Source organism: Pangasianodon hypophthalmus, chromosome 7 (genome assembly GCF_027358585.1).
Source record: "Pangasianodon hypophthalmus isolate fPanHyp1 chromosome 7, fPanHyp1.pri, whole genome shotgun sequence".
NCBI lineage: Eukaryota > Metazoa > Chordata > Actinopteri > Siluriformes > Pangasiidae > Pangasianodon > Pangasianodon hypophthalmus.
Window position 1 is genome coordinate 7,925,427 of NC_069716.1, and position 22,178 is coordinate 7,947,604.

General features: G+C 41.9%; 1 protein-coding gene across 2 annotated transcripts; it reads right to left on the bottom strand.

Moving 5' to 3' along the window:
* Positions 1–71: 71 nt before the first annotated feature.
* On the bottom strand, positions 72–22,119 carry maml1 (mastermind-like transcriptional coactivator 1). Of its 2 annotated transcripts, none has more exons than XM_026940695.3 (5): positions 20,053–22,119; positions 6,438–7,811; positions 3,338–3,532; positions 2,851–2,986; positions 72–1,929 (listed from the first exon to the last, which is right to left on the bottom strand). In XM_026940695.3, the coding sequence occupies exons 1-5, from the start codon at positions 20,398–20,400 to the stop codon at positions 917–919; spliced, it is 3,066 nt and encodes a 1,021-aa protein (XP_026796496.3). In that variant the 5' UTR covers positions 20,401–22,119; the 3' UTR covers positions 72–916. The 2 variants fall into 2 exon arrangements, with proteins under 2 accessions (XP_026796496.3, XP_026796495.3); XM_026940694.3 differs by having other exon boundaries at positions 3,338–3,535; positions 20,053–22,114.
* Positions 22,120–22,178: the final 59 nt, after the last annotated feature.

Below are 22,178 nucleotides of genomic sequence, written 5' to 3' on the forward strand. Positions count from 1 at the left end.
CACCCCAATGTAACAAACACAGAAAAAGGAGCTTTGGGAAGATTTAGATTTATAAAAAAAAAAATTAAAAAAAAAAAAATTAAAAAAAAAAAAAAAAGACATCAGTGGACGGCACCTCTCCCCTATCTGATTGGTTAGAAATGTTTCTTTAAAGGGAAAACATTTGATTTAGTGTAACATTGAACAGAAATTGTGTTAACGTCCATTTTAGTGTTTTAGCATAATGCTGAATCATCAACTTCCTAAACCTCTCATTTCCAACAGAACAAACAACAAACAACAAACTTGGGACGCTCAGTACACACTGAGAATTCACTGAGAAGCAGAGATTTCAAACTCTACTGCCAAATGAATACACTGAACAGGAGAAAGAATAAACTCCCTGTCTTGGAATCAGTCACAGATGTGTGTGGGTATGATAGTTGATTTAAGGCCATGGATTCAGGACTAAGGCTTGTGGGAATTGAGTGAAAAGAGAGAGGAAGGTGGCTACCCTCAGTACAAGTCTACGGTCTCAAATACAGTCCATGAACATCTCAAATATGCAGACTTCATCAGCCTGGCCTTGGCCTGGATACCTAGCTTTTTAGGCACATAAGCACCAATTCTGGCAAACGTATGTAGCCTCAACAGCAAGAAGGCAAATAAAAGCAGTGTGTATTTGTGTGCGTGTTGACCCATCAAATTTGGGTATGATTCAGTGGTTTTAGTACTGAGCCACAGGATCAGTAGTAGAATTTTTTTTTTTCTTTTAGCTTTACACATTGTCATGAAAGCCCTAGGAACACTCAATACACACAGGCTTCTTGTGCCCAATACTCCTTTTATCAGACACATCCACACACACAGTACAGCAGTTCTGACCAGAGAACAGTCAGTAATGTCCACATCACTCAGTTTCTAGTTTGAGTGCCAATCACTGATGACTGGCCAACAGCTCATCTAGGTCGTCCATCCATTCCTGCGTAGACTGGTTCTTCAACAGTGAGTCCACCAGGTCAGTCTCCCCAGGAAAGCTGGCTAAGCTGCCCCCTGACTGGGCGTTATATCCAAACGGCAGCTGCTGATTGGGTGTCCGGTTGACCTGGTAGGCCTGGTTGCACTGCATGCCTGCGGTACGGTTAGGCACCTGACCGCCCTGTGGCTGCCCAAATGGCCCCAGGTCAGGCAGGACCTGCTGTGACTGAGGGGGTGCTGGCTGTCCTTGCTGAGGCTGCTGCTGTGCCATGGTGGCATTGTTGGCTCTCTGCTGGGCCATATTAGGCATCATTTGCCCCGGGTTCATACTCACCATAGCCCTGCCAGCTGCACCATTCCCCAAGCCAGCCTGGGTGAAGGGTGCACTGCCGGGCAGCTTGGTCATCCTGGGCTGCATGTGGAAACTAGAGTTTGGAAAGCCAGCAGGTAAGGCACTGTTGTTGGTATTAGGCTGACCAGCCATGCCCTGCTGAAGAGCTGGATGCTGCTGCTGCCACGACTGGGCCTGTGGAGGCATTGCACCCTGGATATTGCTGGTTATGGTGTTGGGCATTGAACTGGGCATGGAGCTCATGTTGTTAGCCATAGCATTGGGCATACTGTTGGGCATACTGTTAGGCATACGAGCCAACTGCTGCTGCTGCTTGAGATGGGCCTGCTGCTGGGCTAGAACGCTGTGCCTGTAGTTCTGCATTGCTGAAACGGGCATTCTCTGCTGGTTGGCGTGGGACGGGTGCATAGGCATGTTTCCGTAAAGAACCTGCTGGGCCTCAAGCCCACCTGCACAAGATGATAGGCTCAGATCTGCCTGATTGGCTGCAGGAGGAGCGCCTGGGGCAGGACCTCCCCCTTGACCAATTCCCATCATGCTTTGATTTTGAGGAAACATGCGTTGAACACCAGGAGCCGGGCCGCCAAGGGAGTTCACGTTGCCCATCGGCTGAGACGAACCTAAAGCAGAAAAAGGAGAGGAAATGTCCACATCATTAATTAATGGACACTGACTTAAAGTAACTAGCTTTCGACGTGCAGAACAAGAACCAAAAATGATCCGCCAGCAGTCAATGTGGGACCCAGGTGGGCAAAATCTGGCACTGTCGTTATCATGATAAACACTCTCACAATACTTTTCTGAAAGTATCGTCAGCACTTCTATAAACAAAGAACAGCTCCACTGTTATTCAAAGTAACAAGCAGCAAATTTTAAGTTAGAAACTTTCCCTCCTCTTTAATAATTAGTAATACCTGTGATACTAAAAATGTTGTACTTATTGTTTTGCATATTGTGATACTGTCATTTTACTGGCATGCTATTTTTACTCCAACTTTAACCTTAGCAAAACAAAATATTGCAAGACACAGTGTGTATACTAAACACAGCTTTAAGTATTGTGATCATGTATTTTGCCACATTCCCTACCTCTAGGTTACACTAAAAGCTTTACCTAGTAAAACTGCTTAGTACAGTTCACTCCTGCAGACTTAAACCAGAATAAGAATCAGGCACAACAGACTCAATTTATTGTAAGCCCATTTTATGCACTCTATCCATAACAAAATTATTCAAAAAACGTTACATGAGCCCGAAGCTTCAAATTTAATGACTGACTGCTATAGCTTGCTGTTTGCGATTCAAATGAGTCAGTCAGTAAGCACACTTTGCATATCAGGTAGGCTGAATGTTTTACAGGGAACAAAGCAGTGCCTGTATGGAAAGAGTGACGCAGCAGCTTTTCACACACAGGCCCTTTAAAAGGAGGGAGGGAGGGAGGGAGGGGGAGAGAGAGAGAGATAGAGTGTGCGTGCGTGTGAGAGAGAGAGCGAGAGAGGCATGCTTGAGGTGGATGAGCTCTCAGGCCATTAGGAGCGTACCTGGAAACTGGGAGACCTGCGGCTGCTGCTGGAATGGGTTTTGCTGGGTAGATGGGTTCTGCTGGTCCTGGTACTGAGGTGGTGGACGGGTTAGGTGCCTCTGCATCTGCTGCTCCTGTTGCTGCCGCTGCTTCTCCTATAAGAAGAGAAAAAGGCGCACACAGAAGTGCTTAGTTATGAAAATCATGCTACAAGGAAACCTACTGACATTACCATACGAAAGTCCATTAACACCCAAACAAATGATCCTTTCCCTAATACAGTGTCTTGCATAAGTATCCCCCCCCCCTGAACTTTTCCACATGTTGTAATGTTACAACCTGGAACTGAAAAAAGCCTGTTTTGTGTAACAGAACCTCATACAAATTGCTGAAAGCCTTGAAAACTGCATAATAGTCCAATAATTGATAATGGATGACTGAAAACTTTCAGAAATATTGTAACTATCTTTAACTCCGAGACCCAAATGTGCCCTTTCCCCTCTGACCTGCTCGGCCATCATCTGTCTCTGGAGGAACTGTTTCTGCTGTGGACTCATCATCTGCATTTGCTGTTGTTTCGGCAGGCCGCTCAGATACGCTGCATTATTGTGGGTACCTGCCATGCCACTGCCACCCGACTGCGTTACCATGGGACCGCCAGGGCCCGGGACGTGAGGGGCAGATGGGTAAGTACCTGGATCCTGCTGAAAGAGAAACAACAAACATAAATTCATTACACAATATCCCTTTATTTTGTATACTATATGTATATGTTGTATGCAGATTTGGTATAGTGTTGTAACAACTAATCTGTTCAAGGTAGAGTGTTTCTATTGCTTCAGTGCTCTCCATCTATGTGCCTTTTCAGGCATGTACAAGTATTGCTCAGGTTTCTCTAAAGGACAATAAAACAGGAAAAATTCTTCTAGAAATCTTTTCAGAAAGTGCGGGGGTAAATGTTCCACAATTTATGTTAAAAACACTACATTATTAATTACTGCAGAACTATGCCAGTCACACTAAATTTGAATGTAAAACAGCACTCTTCCTTGTTTTTGTTAATGTTATAGACATTGGCGCTGGTTTGGATTCCATGGGTTAAAATTTAAAGAATAAAACGCTTCAACTCAACAGCCTAATCTTCGAACGCTGTGCTCATACGAGGGTCTGGGTTTTTTTTTCTCCCCCATTAAAAGGGCCCTATGCTATAAAGCACAAAGATCTAGAGATTTGAGGGTGACTGCACTGCAGAGAACTTGCTCTTTCCACTAGAGGGCAGGGTACCAAAACTTTGTTCAAGAGCAAAGGCAAGAAAACAATAAGCAAAACTGAGGAAAGGAGAACAGTCAGCAAATGAAACTAAAATCTAAACCACTAAGAACTTAATCGAAATGTCACCTGCTAGACTTTACAGCAAAGAAAAAGTACACTCAGAGCTTTCAAATCAATTTGTGTTCTCTACGCTTTCATGAAGGACCTGAAGAACTGCTGTAGTTCAAGTCTTGAAGACATCAAGTTCACACAAGTGCAGAGATGACTGCTGACTAGGAAAGAAATAACAGTGACTGATGTGAATGTACAATTTATAAGTTTGATTCTGGAGTGTGCGCAATAGACAGCCAAAAACTACACCAGCACTTTGAGTTAACCACAGACAAATACGACAGTGTAGCGCCTGCAAGCTGCTTTAAAAATAAATCAAGGATGCAATCCCTGGCTACTTTCCATTCATACATTTTCCATTCAAGCATTTTCTCTCTCTCTTTCCCTTTCACATACACACATGTGCACAAGGTCATCATGTGTGCATGAAAAGTGACAAGGGTGCCAAGAGCAAGACTCCTTTTCTCCACCCAAGAATGTACAGTTTACAGTTGGAAGGCAGAGACATAGAGAAAAACAAAGCGATAGAGAGACAGAGAAATAAGGAGACAGGGAAAAAAGAAAAACGTGGCCCAATGCACTACATGAAGGATTGAAGGAAAGTGAAAAAGAGCAAAAAGTTCATCTCATGAAGGAAGAAAAAAACCCAAGTGGGTTAAGCAGCTATATTTAAATAGGGAGAACCGCGAGAGAGACGGGGGCCAATCCCAAAATACTCTTCGCAGGACGACAGCCAGGGGAGGGGGAGGAACTTTGCATGAAAGACTGCTTTGTCGTCCCTGTGTCCCTCCCTCCATCTCTCTCTCAGTCCCCCTTCTTCCCACTCTCCCACTCACTCTTCTCTACTGACTCCTCTGTCACTGGGCTGCAACCTCCCAGCCCATCCCAGCCCCCATCCCTCTGTGAGTGTGTGTGTGTGTGTGTGTGTGTAGATAGAATGAGCAAGAGAGAGAGAGAGAGAGAGAGAGAGAGAGAGAGAGAGAGAGAGAGAGATCGAGACAGAGAACGCCTGCCAGCACTTTGCTCCTTAGCAACCAGTTGCCTGACCCAGACAAACTGTGTTCATCCCCAAGGTTGAAGAAACCTGCTGCCAGACACACTGGGACAACCGCACACACTCATTCACACTACAATTCCAAAACACCACTAAGCAAGTCAATAACATACAAAAAATGTACAACAAACACTCCTATACTGACCTACAACTGCAGTCACCCTGATAACACACACAGACAGAACTGATTCAGGCACTTAGTAAAGAAACAGTAAAGAAAAGGTTCTCTCATGCAGTTCCAGCTAGTGAACTTGCATACCAGCTACCAATGTTCAGCATCAGTCAGAGGAATTGCACTTTAATTTCTACACAAACGAGGGTGAAAGTGATGGTCTGCATGTAAAGACACATTAGAGGGGGAAAAAAAACTGTAGCAGCTATCTGATCACCAATATGCTCTGCAGCTTAAAACACATGATGTTGCAGATAAGTTTCCCTTTCATACAATTTACCAAGAAAATTAGTAAAATGACAAAATATGTTTATGTCCAAGTGTCCGAAAGCATGTTTCACACAGTGGTTTCCCATTCTGTACTCAGACATTCTGAGTTAACCTGTAGCTAAATGAAGGAGTGAGACAAGTGTTCATTTGTTTTACTGACTTACATTTTCTGGACAAAACATAGGAGATAATCTTTCAGGGAAAGAAACTAATTATTTTTCATGTTCTAAAGTGTTTCATTTCAAGCAAGTAAACATTTTTAACAAACACATTCAGTAAATCTACTGCTTTCTTATAACCTAATAAGCTAGCAAAGAATGGTGAGTAAACAAATCACACAGCATACTAAATGTGATGGCATTTTTTAAATATAAAATTTGCATGAGATTAGCACAAATTGACCAAAAAATTAATGATTACTCATTCAACAAGTTTAAATAATAACCATAAACATATAAAAATCTATTACCAAGATACAGAGAGGGTCCTGAAGAACAATGCACTATAACTATCTAACCTAATAATGTAATTTACAACTAGACTATATCTTACTGTTTTACACTAAATCCATAGTTATAACTAGCTCATTAAAATGTTGCAAGGATTTGATTACATTGCTGAACCTCATGTTAGCAAACAATCTAAACAATCTACAGATCTACAAATAATTGTGATTAGCTAATTGCGAAATGTGTAACATGTATGTGGTTGCTTTGCAAATTCTTACCTGCGAGTGTGTCAGATGTGTTGTGGGTCTGTACGGCAGTATGCCAGTGGGCCTCTGCTTCATCTGCTGCTGCTGGTGTTGCTGTTGCTGGCGCAGGAGGTTGAGCATTGCTGCTTTGCTCTGGCTCTGTGTATTCGCAGGGCCTCTTGGTGCTCCAGCCTCAAAGTGACTCAGCGGTTTGGTGTTGTTGTAGTCCAACATGGCTGTCTGGCCTCCAGAGGCTGGTTGAAGGCTGAGGGCTCCAGATGCAGCTGCACCATGACCCAACATTGGGTGCCCACTGGGCTGCATGTATGCTCCTGGGGCACTGGCTTTTGGGGAGCCCTTACTGGGCTGCTGGCCAGGCATGAGGAGGGACTTGGGATTCTGGAAGTCTGAAGGGTAGAGTGAAGGGCTAGTGGGCTTCTCCAGGCCAAACGTGCCACCTCCTAGTGGACTCTGATTAGGGGGGGCACTCTGCCAAGCGGAGGGATGATTGGACTGCTGGTGAAATTTGGGTGCCTGCTGCTGTTGTTTCTGCTGTTTCTGGGCCTGGTGCTGCTGGTTCTGCATGAGCTGTGCTCTTTGTTGCTCCCGGGCAGCTAGCTGCTGCAGCTGCTGCGCCGGCGACAAGTCTTTGGGTGGCATCAAGTTGTTTTGCAGTGGCCTGGGCTGGCTAGGCTGCTGCTGCGTATGTTGGTGTCCAGACAGAGCAGGTGAGGAGGCAGATGCTGGCGGCATGATTGGGGAGCTGGCATGCATTGGAGGCCCAGATGAGGTGGACGGGATGTGTGGTGACCCAGTGCGCGCGTCCTGGTCAAAGGCAGAAGAGGCTGAGGCTGGGGCTGGGGAAAACTCTGCCTTAACCGTGCCAGCAAGATCTGTAGGGAGGAGGCTGGCAGGTGCCACAGTGCCAGATGGCACCTCGGATTCCTTGCGGTCCTCAAAGCCATCGTTGAAGAGCTCTTGGATTTCTTCATAAGGCACAGAGCGATTAAACTCCTCCATGAGCTCAGTCCACTCCTGTTCATTCAGGTTGAGGTCAGGCAGGATGATGTTGCCGTTGCCCCCACCGGCAGGCAGGATGTCATCCATGGGCTCTTGCTTCAGCTCCTTCAGACGGATGTCAGATTCAGTGGCTAGAGTGATGCCATTTTGCTCAGCACTACCCACCGCTGGTGCACCATTTAGCGCCAAGTCAGCAGTCACACCATGCTTGGTGTCCATGGGTGAAAGAGGGGGCATGGCACCATTTGACGACCCGTTCAGACTACCCAAAGCATCCCCCAAACAGGACTTTTTGGCTGGGGGGTAACCATCACTGAATCCATTTACCTGGTCACGGCCACCAGGAGGGCTGGCGTTCTCCAGTTTCCTCTTCACTGTCTCTTGCAGCTAGAGGGCATAAAATAAAAACAACTGGTGTTATATTTTAACAAAACCATGGGTATTTATTACAATAGACTGCAGTAACATCAGTAAACTGAACCTACATAGGCTTGCAATAAAATGCTGACTGTTCTCTGAGAGCCAAGCACTTGTTTCATGACAGAGGACACTGGTCTATGGCAAGGTCAATTCGTACATTTGGCAAACAATTTGTTGGCCTTAACAAGGAGGTCAAAAGGTATAATAATTCATCAGTATATACAATGTATTGCACAGTCATTCATATCTTAACATGCCTTGTGTTTAATCTCCAGCCCCAGCTAGCTGAGGTAGCAGTTTCATCTGAACACAAGCAGAGCTGAGCTAGGGACTTGCCAAGCCATTCTTAACATGCTCTCAAACACACACACGCACATAAAACCATCGAGGGAGGTGAGTTACTGCAGGGCTTTCTGAACCAGAAAAACTGGTCTCTCTTTTTGCACGCTTGTGCCGGCATCATCTCCCTCAAGTTACACATGCACACCCTTTCTCACATTCCCAAAACCTATTCCCAAGACTTTTTACTAAACCACCTCTGTCGCCTCTGCTCTTAATCTTTTTCACTAACCCCCTTTCCCCCCTCTCTCTCTGCCTTCATGACTCCCCCCTCTTCACAACCATGGCCACCACAGGGCTGAGCCGCATGAGGCTAATTACCATGTGTATGGATGTACGAACCACAACAAAAGAGGCGGCGCTGCGGCTGCAGTGGGGTTGAGAGAGCGTGCCGAATTCTTGGCCGGGCGCTGCTCGCCTTTGAGGCCACAGTGAGGCAGAGTAAGGGCTGCCCACCTCGGCCAAGCGCCACCAAACTGGGCACACAGACCACTGGGAGCTGCTTGCCAGCACTGCAGCTTTAGTGTTACATTACGCCAAGCAGCAAGCTGACAATGACTGCTCGGCTGCTGACAGTGCTCTTACACAGCAAGCATATAATTACAAATGGAAAAGTCTTGGAACTTGTTTTGCATTTCCCAAAACAACAATGAAACACTGTCATTTAAAATGTTATTAGAAGGGAAAGCAAGATTGTGGGGTGGAAACAGCCTTTATGTTTACTCGTATTGTAGCCTGATACTGTATCAGCAGCTGAGTAAGAGCAAATGTAGGCCAACTGCTTAGCAGGTAAGATGAGTTTTACTGAGTCATTCTGGCAGGGAGGGGAGTGTCAGCATTGCTACAGCTGTACTGACCCTACATCGACACACTGCAAAGTAGACCAAAGGAGAATTTCTCAAGGTATGCTGTCAAATCATTTATGTGAGCCATTATAAATAAAAGCTGAGGACACTGTAAATAGTGCACACTGAACTTTGGCCTAAGTAATGTGCAGCATACAAATATTTCCTGTTGCAGGGTATGGGTCCAGTATGGACACTTGCATCAATACACACAGACACACAGCTGTCCTCGGGCATTGGGAACAATAGTGAGTCATCTGTGTGGGCGAACTGGGGGGAGGGTAAGCTTAGACCCAAGTCATCCTAAAAGTCCCCCAATCAGCCTCTTTCCTTTCGACAGCCTTTCTTCTTGCAACACAAAGCTGGATGATTTACTGTGCGCTAACACGAGGCTCTATATGGATTCACCAAATTGTGGAGGATTTACACATGACCTGGGTGCTCAAGACTTTTAAAGCTTTTTAATAAGTTGTGATGTAATTTAAGATAATTAACACAACAGCGATAATGTTCTCGACCATCATCTGGAGACTGTGTTAGAAGTCATGTCACCCAGCGATCGCCTGATGTGTCCTCAGCTGTGGTGCTGAAGATGGCTCAGAAACATGATATTGGCAGCTGGCACTATTTTTTGATTGATGCATTGCATATGGGACTCCAAGGCCTTAATACCCATCATGCTGAGTTTTATGCTTTTATTGCAAGCGACACAGTGGGCTTCACGCCCCATTCTGTTGTAAGCGTCTGCTAACTACATGTTATTGAATTTGCACTTTCACACTTATTTGTATTCATACAAAGCAGCCAAAGCCAAGCAAAACCATTTCCACTATAGCAAGGTGAAAAAGCTGAGGGGGATAAAACTTCTACTGTATGTAATGCAGCCGGCTCAGTTAAGACAGAATCTTGGCAAGCATTTTGTGTGTAGTAATCACCTCTACAGGCGGTGAAATCTGCAGTTATGTAATCAATGCTGATTTATCCATCGTTTGAGGCCCAAGTGTTCAATCACAGTTTCAATTCCAAAAAATCATGGCTAAAGCCTATAACAGTCTGTGCAATAACACGGGTTCTCCTTGTCAGATTATATGATCAAGATCCTCTAACGATAGAGCATCGATTATATAAAATGACTACATTCTGCTTACATCATCAAGCAGAATGATCCAGGCTTGTGCAGTTTCTTTTATGGTTCCTCACTGGCAGTACCGTATCTGTAGCTGTCCCGTGAGTTTCGCCTAATCCAATGCCGTTCTCCTGTTAGTTTCTTTCAGACAAGCATTGCAACAGTGGTCACACTGAGATTTTAATCCAAAAGTTTTGACACCGTCATCGGTTGTCTTTGGCTGTAGTGGCACCAAATCAGTCGCTGGTGACCACATCATGTGTTATTAGACCACTGATCACAGCTCACGACCAAATAATTCTTTTACTACTTATGATTTTTGTCTGTGAAAATTGTACCATGTAAACCTAGCCTTATACCCTCAAATTCATTTAATTAAAACAAAGACTTAAAAAAAAAAAAAAAAAAAAAAAAAAAAAAAAAAAAAAAAAAAAAAAAACATGGAGGCACTTTTAAAGCTATATATAAAACGTTAGAATTGTGGAATTTCAATTATACCGTATTACTAATTGCTCTCCAATTAATTAGGATACATATATATATAATCACATATTCAACCTGCACTTTGTTAGTTTGCACAATGCTACTATTTGCACTTCTGGTAGATGCTAAACTGCATTTCGCTGCTGAGTATCTGTACTGTGCAATGACAACAAACTTGTATGTATCTGTCAAAGGGCATTTCTGGTGTTTCCAAAAGAAAGAGAAATCCCCCTACACCAGAGGCAACCACAACATTGAGGTGCATCCTACAGGTGGAATTCCCTGGCGTAAATCCAAATGCTTAACAGAATGCTTAACAAAGCCTAGCCGGTTCCCTGTAAGGCACGAGTCTGACAGGATTTTGCGTAGGCGTGAGGTGTGGGCATAGAGATCCTGATAATGCAGGCAGTGGAAAAATATTACTGAAAGAATCAAAAATTACAGAGAAAACCTACACTCTAAAAAAAAAAAAATAATAAATAACCACACAGGATCAACTAATAGTGTGTTATAAAGACTGTCTTTAATATTGTAATTCTGATACACATGAGACCAGCATATAGTCAGTTCCAAAAGTGGGTGTGGTGACACATGAAACCGTCATTGTATGCAGAGCCGTGACAAATGATGGAGACAAAGTATGATTAAAAAAAAAAAAAAAAAAACAACTCCATAAGGTGGAGGAATCAACTGCCAACTGCCTCTTGCACTGCTGTAAGGGTTAGACTTCAATTTTCTTTCATTTTTCCCCAATTAACCTCAGCAATAGCACTGCAGCATAATATTCTGGTTATAACAAAATTACAGCTGAACAAATGAGCCACTAGAGCCAAATCTCCCTCCAAGTGTTTTTAGGCAAAAAACATCAAATTTCAAAGAAAACTTAAATTTAAATTCCCAAAATCTGAGATCTAAAAGAAAGCCTGGTTTTCTATCCAAAAAAGTAATCTGCCACAAAAAGACAGTTCAATGAAGCCCTGTTTCATTTATTCTACACTATATTACAATCGCTAGCTGATTGGTGTTTACCATGTGGTTCAACCAGCATGGAATTTTCACTGAAATGAGCTTTCCCAATGAGGTGCAGGCTTTCACTCAAATTACATTCATAAATGAATGATGCTCATGTACTCCTGTGCAGTCATTAGATTTTGGCTCACTTTTAACATTAAATTAATTAGAAAATTAAGTAATCAACTACTAATTAGAACTATGAAAGAGCAAAGTGGCATGGAGCTTGTTGTCTAATAGATAGAGTGGTTATTATACCAAAATATGTAACATACTGAGTAGCATGAAACTGAAACAATACCGTGGTAAATAAATAAATAAATAAATAAATAAATAAATAACACTTGACCTTTCTGTTTTATAAGTATCTATGCACGGACTAAACAATGAATGAATGGATAGTTCTTCAACAGAACACCTGAGCTCATATCCAAAACTTGATGAAATTTTGTCAAGGTCATAAACATCAGGAGAGAATAAGGAGTACCGTCTATACAGTCGTCTCCTCCGCTGGTCACTGGGCTACTCATTCATTTTCTTTAGTTTGTATTAATGCACTGAACTCACCATATGTCTTTGTGTTATATACATTAGTTACCACTTTTTAGCACACTGGACTAGCTGGCACACTGGACAGGCTAGTTGAATTACTTTTCATTTATCTACTACTGTTTATCCTTTTTAGACAGGAATGGACATTACAGAAGCATGTCACCATCAGAATATCATTCGATTACAGCACTATCTAGTCATATACCCCTACAAAGAACCCTTCAGGGGTAAAGGTGTATCGAATGGCCAGCATTACAACACTGGAACCTGACTGGCTCTTTCATTTTGTGATGTAATAACACTTGCAGTCACATGCTGAGGACTAACTAAAAGAATGTGGCAAAACTACAGTGACAGTTTTTGCAGTTTGACCAGTCTGTAAGCCTAATTTCCTTAAAAAATTTCACTCACTCACAAACTCTCTCTCTCCCACACACACACACACACACACACACACACACTACTCTCTCTCTCTCACGTTCACACTATGAAAGTTTAGCATGACTTTAAATAATTTTAAGCTTGTTATGCAGCCATTTTAGTTCCTGCTTGTTTTCAGGCCCTTTGGCTTCACTTTTCTCTTCACTCTGTAAAATGCGAGTTGGGTTCAGTTCAGGTAATAAGACTTAAGAACATTTTCACTGGTATCATGTTTCGGGTTATCATACTGCTGCAAGGTGAAGCCGTTTTTTTTTTTTTTCTTTCAGGCATTTGGTTGGAGATGAGCCAATAAGATGCTTCTGTAATGTTCAGGATGTAGACTGGAGCCGTCACATCTTTTTTTCACCTCAATACTGTCCTTGTAAGATCATTTTGGTAGAAGTAAGACTTCGTCCAGCAGAATGCTGGGGATTTGCTTTTCATGGATGAATGTATGTTTTGTACATCCAGGTCCGTCATTACTGTAACATACAGCAGCGTACCATTTGCTTAATCAGGTCTAATCAGGTTTTCACTGTTGATCCACTGCTGCTCAAACTGTGCATTGACCGGCACAGGAGAATAAACAACTGTCCTATTTAATCTTTTTTTTTGTCAAAATTTTTAGCCACTTTTCTCTTTTGGCTGAAATTTTAGGTCACTGAAAACAAAGCATTTCAGAAACATCCTACCAGCGAGAATAAATTTTTTAAAAAAAAGTCTTTTTTCATATAGATTGGAAATATGTATATTTTTGAAAATGGCAATGTCAAAGTACCAAAGTTTTGTCTGTTGTGAAAGTACCAGGACTCTGTTTATCATGACTGCTGATCAGGTTGTTACTTTGTGGTCTATTTGATAATGGGTTTGCAGTTTAATTTCGCTTTTGTATTATCAACACACCAAAGTGCTGAAGTGCCAGAATATGATACGTGCTGTACTGCTCCTGAATCCACCTCACATCCAGGTCTTGGGTAGAAACCGCACTGTGAACGAGGAATATTGATGAGCTGCAAGTGTAACCTTAAGCGGTAGTTCCACCTAATCATCAGTCCACACAAATCCTCGTCTTTGTTATTTATTATTTGTTGTTGTTTAGAACTTTTGGCCAACTGCAAACCTTACCAGGATAAAGTAGTTACTGAAGATGAATGAATGAATGAGAATTAGCCATGTTTTTTCTGCATTTCGCCTTCTCTACCACTCAGTATACATGCTCTTAATGTGACTGTTGAGGTATTTGACGTAACAGTTTATGACATACTATTGTAAATTAATTGGTTGGCATGCTCATGCATTTTTCCATAGACGAATATTTTCGAAGATGCTGTTTGTGTGAATGACAAAGTGATATTTCAGGGGGGGTTTTGGCTAAGTTACTGTGTTCCTAGCACAAGTAAAGCCTAGGTATGTGTTATGGTCATGTGACCTACTAATGATCCAGCATAAGTTGTGCATCTATGTGTACTATAATCAGCACATACAATAAAAGTCAGAGAAATCATAGTGTATTAAAATGAGGTGTATGTAGTACGCATGGAATTTTTTGTGCAACCACCTAGTGTACGTTGTAAAGACATTCCCATTTCTGAGTTATATAAAGAGATCTCGCATCCCCCGTGAACCAACTGTAATCAATACAGACATGCCGGATGTCCCAATACTACATAATACTACTTTAGTGAGGTTTTGTTCTCACTAAAGGTCAAGGCAGGATGAACATGTGCGGACATGGAGCTTCCCATCCTCAGGTTACTGAAGTGTTAAAACATGTTGAGAACATCATGGACAAAATCTGATTTCTTGCAGTAAAATGATTATGCTGTACAGGTAAACACTCACTCCATGTTTAACTCCAAATCCAGTGTGCTAAAATACAGAGCTAAAACAACAACGTGCCTGTTGAGCTGACCCAGGTCACGTGTAACGGCTAAGCAAGAAACCTGACGTTAAAAGTAGATTAAGAATGTTGAATGCAAGGATCACAATATGAACAGTCGATGGAGTCAGTACCTACACTTACACGAACAATGCATCAGCACTAAGCTAGAAACTATAAGAATGAACTGACCCTACCATCAAAAAGGTCAATAAAAGCCTTAAGGATGACGTTTCATCAAATCCATAAACAATACCTGACTTAGATTAGCTAACAGAACAGAGCCAGGCATTGTGCTGACCAGCCTAGATTCTGTACACCTAATTTTTTCCAACAGGAAACTTCCACATTAAACTAAAACAGGTTTCCAAAAGAGCAGTTCAGCTAAAAAGAAAACTGACCGTTTTTACTTTTCCCCAAAATGCCAGCCAGCTAGCTACTGCTCTAGTTAGTTGGTTTACTAACCGCTAATCTATACTCACTATCATACAAGTACATCTTTAGTGGTAAATGATGCTTACGTCTCATTTGCAAATGATACATTAAGTGCTGTTAGAGATATTATAAGGCTGGTAATTTGGAACGAGGAAGGGGCAGGGCTTCCAGGTGATGTCAGTTAATATCAGAGTTCAAAAACCTGCACAAATCATTCCAGATTCATATGTTGATTGGCACATCGCTCATTTTATTAGGCAGATGCAGACTGCTCTTTTAGCAATTTTTTTACCAGCTCGTACTAACGTACCCCAATGATAATTTGCAGAGCTCCTATGCAAAATGCTAACAGTTGGCAGGTCTGGTAGTATAGTATAGTATAGTATAATCTAATCTAATCTAATCTAATCTAATATAATATAATATAATATAATATAATATAATATAATATAATCAGAGTAAGCGTCACTGGATATCATGGCAGTATAAGATCGTGTAGGGACGATTAAACTGTTATTTCGCACAAGCCTACTGGGCAGCATATTGCATGGTGGAGTAAAGCTATATGTCTGAAAGGAGTTAACAATATAAAAGCTGTCTAAGTTTGAGTTAACATTGACCAGAAAAATGGGAACCTGACGTTTTGCAGCTAAGCGTATGAGCACAGTTTTAAAAAAAATTTAAAAAAGGCAGAATATTATTCTATTCTATTATTCAGTCTAGTCGTTCACTGCAGGCTGCGTTCGCTCTGTCACAACACCGGAGTGTTTAAAGGGAAGGAAACAGCACTTCTCTCGTTTTAAGTAGCTGCCATTAAGCAAGACGTGTCTTCGGTTAAGCACTCCTTCTGACGCACAGTGAAATTTACTAAATGAACAACCAAGTTCCGCAACAAGACCAAAAGTCTCCTGTTAAAACCCATGCTGGGTCATGTTTCTAATGAACTCCATTTCTCTGTCCCAGTGTACCAAATGACGCTCTACTTCTTAGCTGGAGTTTGGACCCGTCCTACTGCAGGGCATTCTGGGATCCAATAAACACACAATACTTATTCACTATGCTTTTAGAAAATTAAAAGTTGAGTTTATTGGTTCACACCAATATGGTGTGATTTTGGACAAACGGTATCAGTCAGCATGTAATATACTTGACAGGTGATGAATGTGTAAGGTCACATGACTGAACAGAGGCAAAAACCTACTATCATGGAGGAGAGTAACGTCCAGAGCATGCACATGAGCTCTCGTGCTACATGTGTCGCTTCAATTCATTAAAACTGGCAGCACAACTGAATGAATCATATGAAGGTCAGTCAAGACAACAGCACTCACTTGTCAGCTCACAAGCACATTTCAACGCTTACACAAGTGACACACGTTCTAATTTACCAGCCTTGCAATATCACTAACAGCACTTAATGTATCATTTGCAAATGAGATATAAGCATCATTTACCACTAAGGATGTACTTATGTGATAGTGAGTATAGATATGGGGGAAGATACTATCCTAAAATGCTGAATCAGTGACAATGTTCACATGCAAAGATTTTCACCAAACTGAATGAATTATAATGAACTGTTTCTATACAGTCAAGTCCACAAATATTTGGACATTGACAAAGTTATTGTTATCTTTACTGTCTACCACACTATACAGGAGATGATATTAAATAATGCATACAAGTTCTTAATGGGACTAAATGTAATTGTATACTCAGCTATTTCATTTCCAGGTGTGTGTTTTCCCCTCAATATTTCTCTTGTAACTAAGCAAATAAAAGGTCTAGTGTTGATTTCAAATACAGCATTTTTGCATTTGAAATCTGTTGCTGTTAACTCTTAACATTAAGTCCAAAGAGCTGTCACTTGCCAATGAAGCAGAGAATCACTGAGCTGAAAAATCATAACAAATCCAAACATTAAGTGTGGATAAACACGTATTTGGGATATTAAAAAAAAGAAGAAGAAGAAGAAGAAGAAGAAGAAGAAGAAGAATCCTCTCCTGAGCTCAGGAACACCAAAAAACCTGGAAGACCATGGAAAACAACTGTGGTGGATGACAGAAGAATTCTTTTCCTGGTGAAGAAAAACAGCTGGCCAGATCAAGAAGATCCTCTAGGCATATCTGTGTCAAAGTCAACAGTCAAGAGAAGACTTCACCAAAGTACAGAGGGTTTATCACAAGACGTGAACTATTTGTGAGCTTCAAAAACAAGAAGACCAGATTAGACAAGTTTTTGCCAAAAACATCTTTTTTAAAAAAAAAAAAAAAAAAGACTGTACAGTTCTGGAACAACAGCCTATGGACAGATGAGACAAATATCAGCTCATACCAGAATGATAAGAAAAGAAGTGTATGGATACGGGAAGGAACCGCTCATGATCTGATGCGTATCATCTCATCTTATGACATGGGCATGTATGACTGCCAATGGAACTGCTTCCCTTGTATTTATTGACAACGTGAGTGCTGACAAAAGCAACAGGATGAATTCTGAAGTGTACAGGGCTATATTATCAGCTCAGATTCAGCCAAACTCCACACTCATTGGACGGTGCTTCACACTCCAGATGGACAATGACCCGAAGCATACTTTGAAAGCACCCAGAAGCAAAGAAGTAGAATGTTCTGCAATGGCCAAGTCAGTCAGCTGACCTGAACCCACTTGAGCGTGCATTTCCCTTGCTGAAGGCAAAACGCCCCAAGAACAAGGAGGAACTGAACACAGCTGCAGTAAAGGACTGGCAGAGAATCACCAGGGAAGAACGCCAGAGTCCGGTGAGGTCTGTGGATCCCAGACTTCAGGCAGACATTGACTGCAAAGGATTTGCAAGCATTAAAAATGACGATTTAATTGATGACTATATGTTAGCCCTCAAATTAAACAGCAGACCCTCAAATTAAAGCTGAAAGTCTGCACTTTGAGCTCGCAGTCATTATTTAATTTCAGCGCCAATATTTTGTAGTAGACAGCTAAAATAAAAATAACTTTGTCAATGTCCAAATATTTATGGACCTGACTGTATATCCTAAACTGGACACACTGTAGATAATCTGCATTTTTACGCACGCCACACGTAATCTGATCCAACGTTATGTGCATGAAGGGGGCGGGAGGTTGTGTCACAGTTACCATGACAACGGGAAGCGTGAGAGTCCCGTCATCGCATTCAGCTTTTTAATTGTGTTGCTTGCGTTGTTAACAAGTTTTATATTATTTCTGGTTCATCAAAAATGCCATCCAAGCATGATTATTAATCAAACAGCAAAAAGAAGAGTTTCTGACCGCAGGAAGTTACTCAAGATTTAATATCTGTTGAAAATAACATCAAATGCACGCATATTAGATATATAATGCCTTCAAGTGTCTTAAGATGTTACCAATACTAAAGGCCATTGTTTGGCAATAACTGCACTTGAAATAATAGTTTTACCAAAAGTCTTCCCCTGAATATTCTGAATCCTTGCTGAAAGTCTGCCGAATATATTAACAGTGAACTGAGTACTGAGCACAATTTGATGTCCATCCCACATCACAGTTATTTTAAACTGAATAAAATCTGTAACAAAAACTGCATTTTCTTACATGACCATTGTATTGCACAATGAGCACATCTTGAAATGCACATGCAGATTCTGGTAGTGAAAGTAATCAGACACAGAGGTTTACATGCCCATTATTCTTCTATTTAATGGATTATTAAAGGATTTCCCATCTATTTTAAGCAGACAGGAATTTCAATCGGACTGGCCTCAATTATTCTGACTGAGATGTAGACATTTTTTTTCAGGTATCAATTGGATTAGCAGATTATTAGACTGCATGGAAACACAGCTCATATGAAATCTGATTTTCTGGTTCACTTATGTGCCCGATCTGGAAGCGTAGCAGTGGCGGCTCCGTGGTTAAGGCTCTACACTTCTGAGCTGGGCTGAGTTTCCCATAAGCATCAAAAAAGCCCTATCCGGACGGGTTTAAATTTACATGGGGACCTGGGGTCGTTTCTAATTTGACAGGTGCCACTCTGAGATTTTATTTCCGTCTGGATTGGCCATGTCTGTGTTTTTCTCTGTCCTGAAAATAAAATCATTAAGAAAAGCGATATCCAGTAGGCCGATTAAAGGAGATGTTGTAATGCAAGCTACACGTATAAAGCATTACTTTATATTCACATATGTACAATATTAAATATTATGCATAAATAATGACTAGTTGCATCACTGCCGGTTCCTTAACTATTCAATGTTAAGCGCTGCTGAATTAATACTGCAAATGATTTAACTGTTTAGATTCAATCTGCTAATTATTAACAGTTATTAATTTATCCGCATTTAACATTAGATATTTAAAAAACTGATGCATGTGACACAAACCTCTGGTTTCGTAGAAGATACAACCCTCTAGAAACTCGTTCTTATTGAGATAATTTTATTGCTGTCTTTATGTGAGTAAAATATTTATTACAGACATCCCCCGGATAATCAAATCCAATCTGAACAGGGAGAGAGAGGGTTCAATGCGATGCTCACTTTACCATTTAATGATGCGATGCCTTTGGGGAACTTGACCCAGGTGGTTGTGAGTTTGAATCCTGTTACTGCCAAGCTGACACTGTCAGGTATTTGAGCAAGGACCTTAATCCTCAACAGTGAACAGTCTTAAGCCCAACACCATACACTATATCACCAATAATATGTAGACACCTGACCATCAAACCCATATGTGCTTGCTGAACATCCCATTCCAGATGTAGCCCTCTGCTGCTGTTATAATGATCTCCACTTTTCTACTAGATTTTGGAGCGTAGCTGAAGGGATCTGTGCTCATTTCAGCCAGAAAAGCATTGCTGAGGTCAGGCAACAGCATACAAATACATCCTATACTATTGTGTGCTTCCAGCTTTGTGCTGGCAGTTTGGGGAAGAACCACATGCAGGAATGATGGTCAGGTGTGTACAGAGTTATAGTGCATTATAGGGCTTTATAGTGTAGCAGTGATAACTCGCCAACAGGAACTTTCCGAGAGTTGGATTGGATCAGTTAAGATCGGTATCTGATATGGGAATCGTATGGTAATGGTTGTAGTGTTCAGATCAGTGTAGCTATCGCTCCTTACCGCGATCAGAGTGCTGTTGCGGCTCTGCTCTCCAGGCGCGCTTCCTCCTCCTCCTCCTCCTCCACCGCCACCGCCGCCTCCCTCCGCGCTCTCCGCGCTCCCGGTGCCTCTCTGCGCCGCCTGCTCGCTCCCCGTCTGCGGCTGCCGGTGCTTGTTGGAGCGCTTGGCTTTGGTCTGCAAACAGCGCTGGTGCAGGGCGAAAGTTTGCTGCCTCTCGAGCTCGAGGCGCTCCATGGCCGTGTTGTCGTAGCGGCTCTCGCAGCTGTTGTGATGCCGCCGGAAGAGCTCGATGCGCCGCCGGAGCCGCTCCATCACCGCGCTGTGCCGCGACACCACATAATCCGCCATGGCGCTCAGCCGCTACCTCAACCCGGTACCGAGACGCCTTATTTCCCCCTAAACTTCAATATCGCTCACTTCAGCTGCCTCTTTATTTCCCCTGTCGGCGTGTGGGCGACTGGGACCCCACACCCTTTCACCTTTTTTTATTTATTGTATTTTTTTATTTTTTTACAAAACACCCTCAACTGCCTCCATTTTAGTCAATATATTTGTCAACTAGCAACAACAACAACAAATCCGACATAGTTCAGCGATTTGCAGTTAAATATCAGGGCAGTCTGAGTTCACAAACACACACACACACACACACTTACACAAATCACAGCGACAAAAAAGCAGAAATCAGATTTTCCATCCAAAAAACGCTCACGACTTTTCAACACAAATCCACTAAACTAACAAGCCAGTTTTACTCCAAAAGTACTTTGCATTTTATTTAATGCAGACTTTTCTAACATCCATGGCATCTCGCTGGTAAAAAGTTATACATCCAGCCGCACCAAAAGAAAGACAAAATAAGTTTTACAACCTGAAGTCCATCCGAGAATACACTTTCCTTCAGTAGCACCAGGATTACAGAGCATGAGCTTTTGAGCTAGGGGGTAAAAACTTTCTCTCTGTGTGCAGAAGTGGACTCGGTTTACTCAGACTACAGGATCATCAAAAGCAATCAGGTTTATTTCTTAAACCAGCTGACTAGACAAGAGTGATGCTGCCAGTCACCAGAAATAAAACCTAGCTTTGAGTGGAGAAAATTACACGAGTGTTGTTTTGTCTCTCATGTCCTGTGAGGAGGTTTTGGGATGATAGCGTTCCTCTTGTAAAGACTTTTCCCCAACTTAGCCTCCTTACAGCCGAATGAACTCTCTGTCTCTCTCCCTCTCTCTCTCTCTCTCTCTCTCTCAGTCAAACTTTCAGACCTACAACATTTCTGACACAAACAACCATGCCGTGTAAAACCCAATAAAAAAGCGTCTCAGCCATTAAAGAATTAAAGCACAAAGTTATCCACTTTTACAACTTTTTTTTAAAAATTAGCTAGCTGGCTAACAGCTGACCTGTATTAAATCTATAGAGCTAGATAGTACTGAGCAAAGCTACGGATGTAGCTAAGCTAGCAGGCTAGCGCTAACTAGCCCTAATAACAAAGCATGCTGGAATAAATAAATCACTTTCAGCGATAGCGAGCAGTAAAAGTTACTCACAGCCCAAAACAACCACCACCGAGCCCGTGTCTAACAAACAGAGCGAAAACAAAACGCAGCTGCACCCAAATAAACTCTCCTCTCACTCTGCTGTTTCTATTGTTTTCCAGTGTACAAGCAGTTCGCCGTCGCCATCTTGTAACAAGTTTTTTTTCTTTTTCTTCTCGTTTTTTTTTTTTCAGAAAAGCGTCACGAGCCGCACGCTTTTCCCCGCCTTCTTTCGCTGATGAGCAGTCCAAGTAGCCAATCAGAATAGGGTATCTCAGTGACGCGCGACACTCTCGGAAAAAAACATTCCACTATCGTAGGAAACGCACGAGCGACTGTCACGCAGTTTCATGTAGTTTCCACTGCAAACGGCTGCGGATGATAAAAGTGCATTATTGTGGTGTTTTCAAATATAATAAAGGGTTTGTGTGAAATGTTCATCAGGAAAAACTATATTATTTTTTCAAACGAAAGAGATAAAGCTTTTGGTAATCCCAGATTAATATAGAAATAATATAAAATATATTTATTTTACTATTAAAGATAATATAAGTGGTGATAAGTGAGTTTTAATGTTTATCATTCATTTAT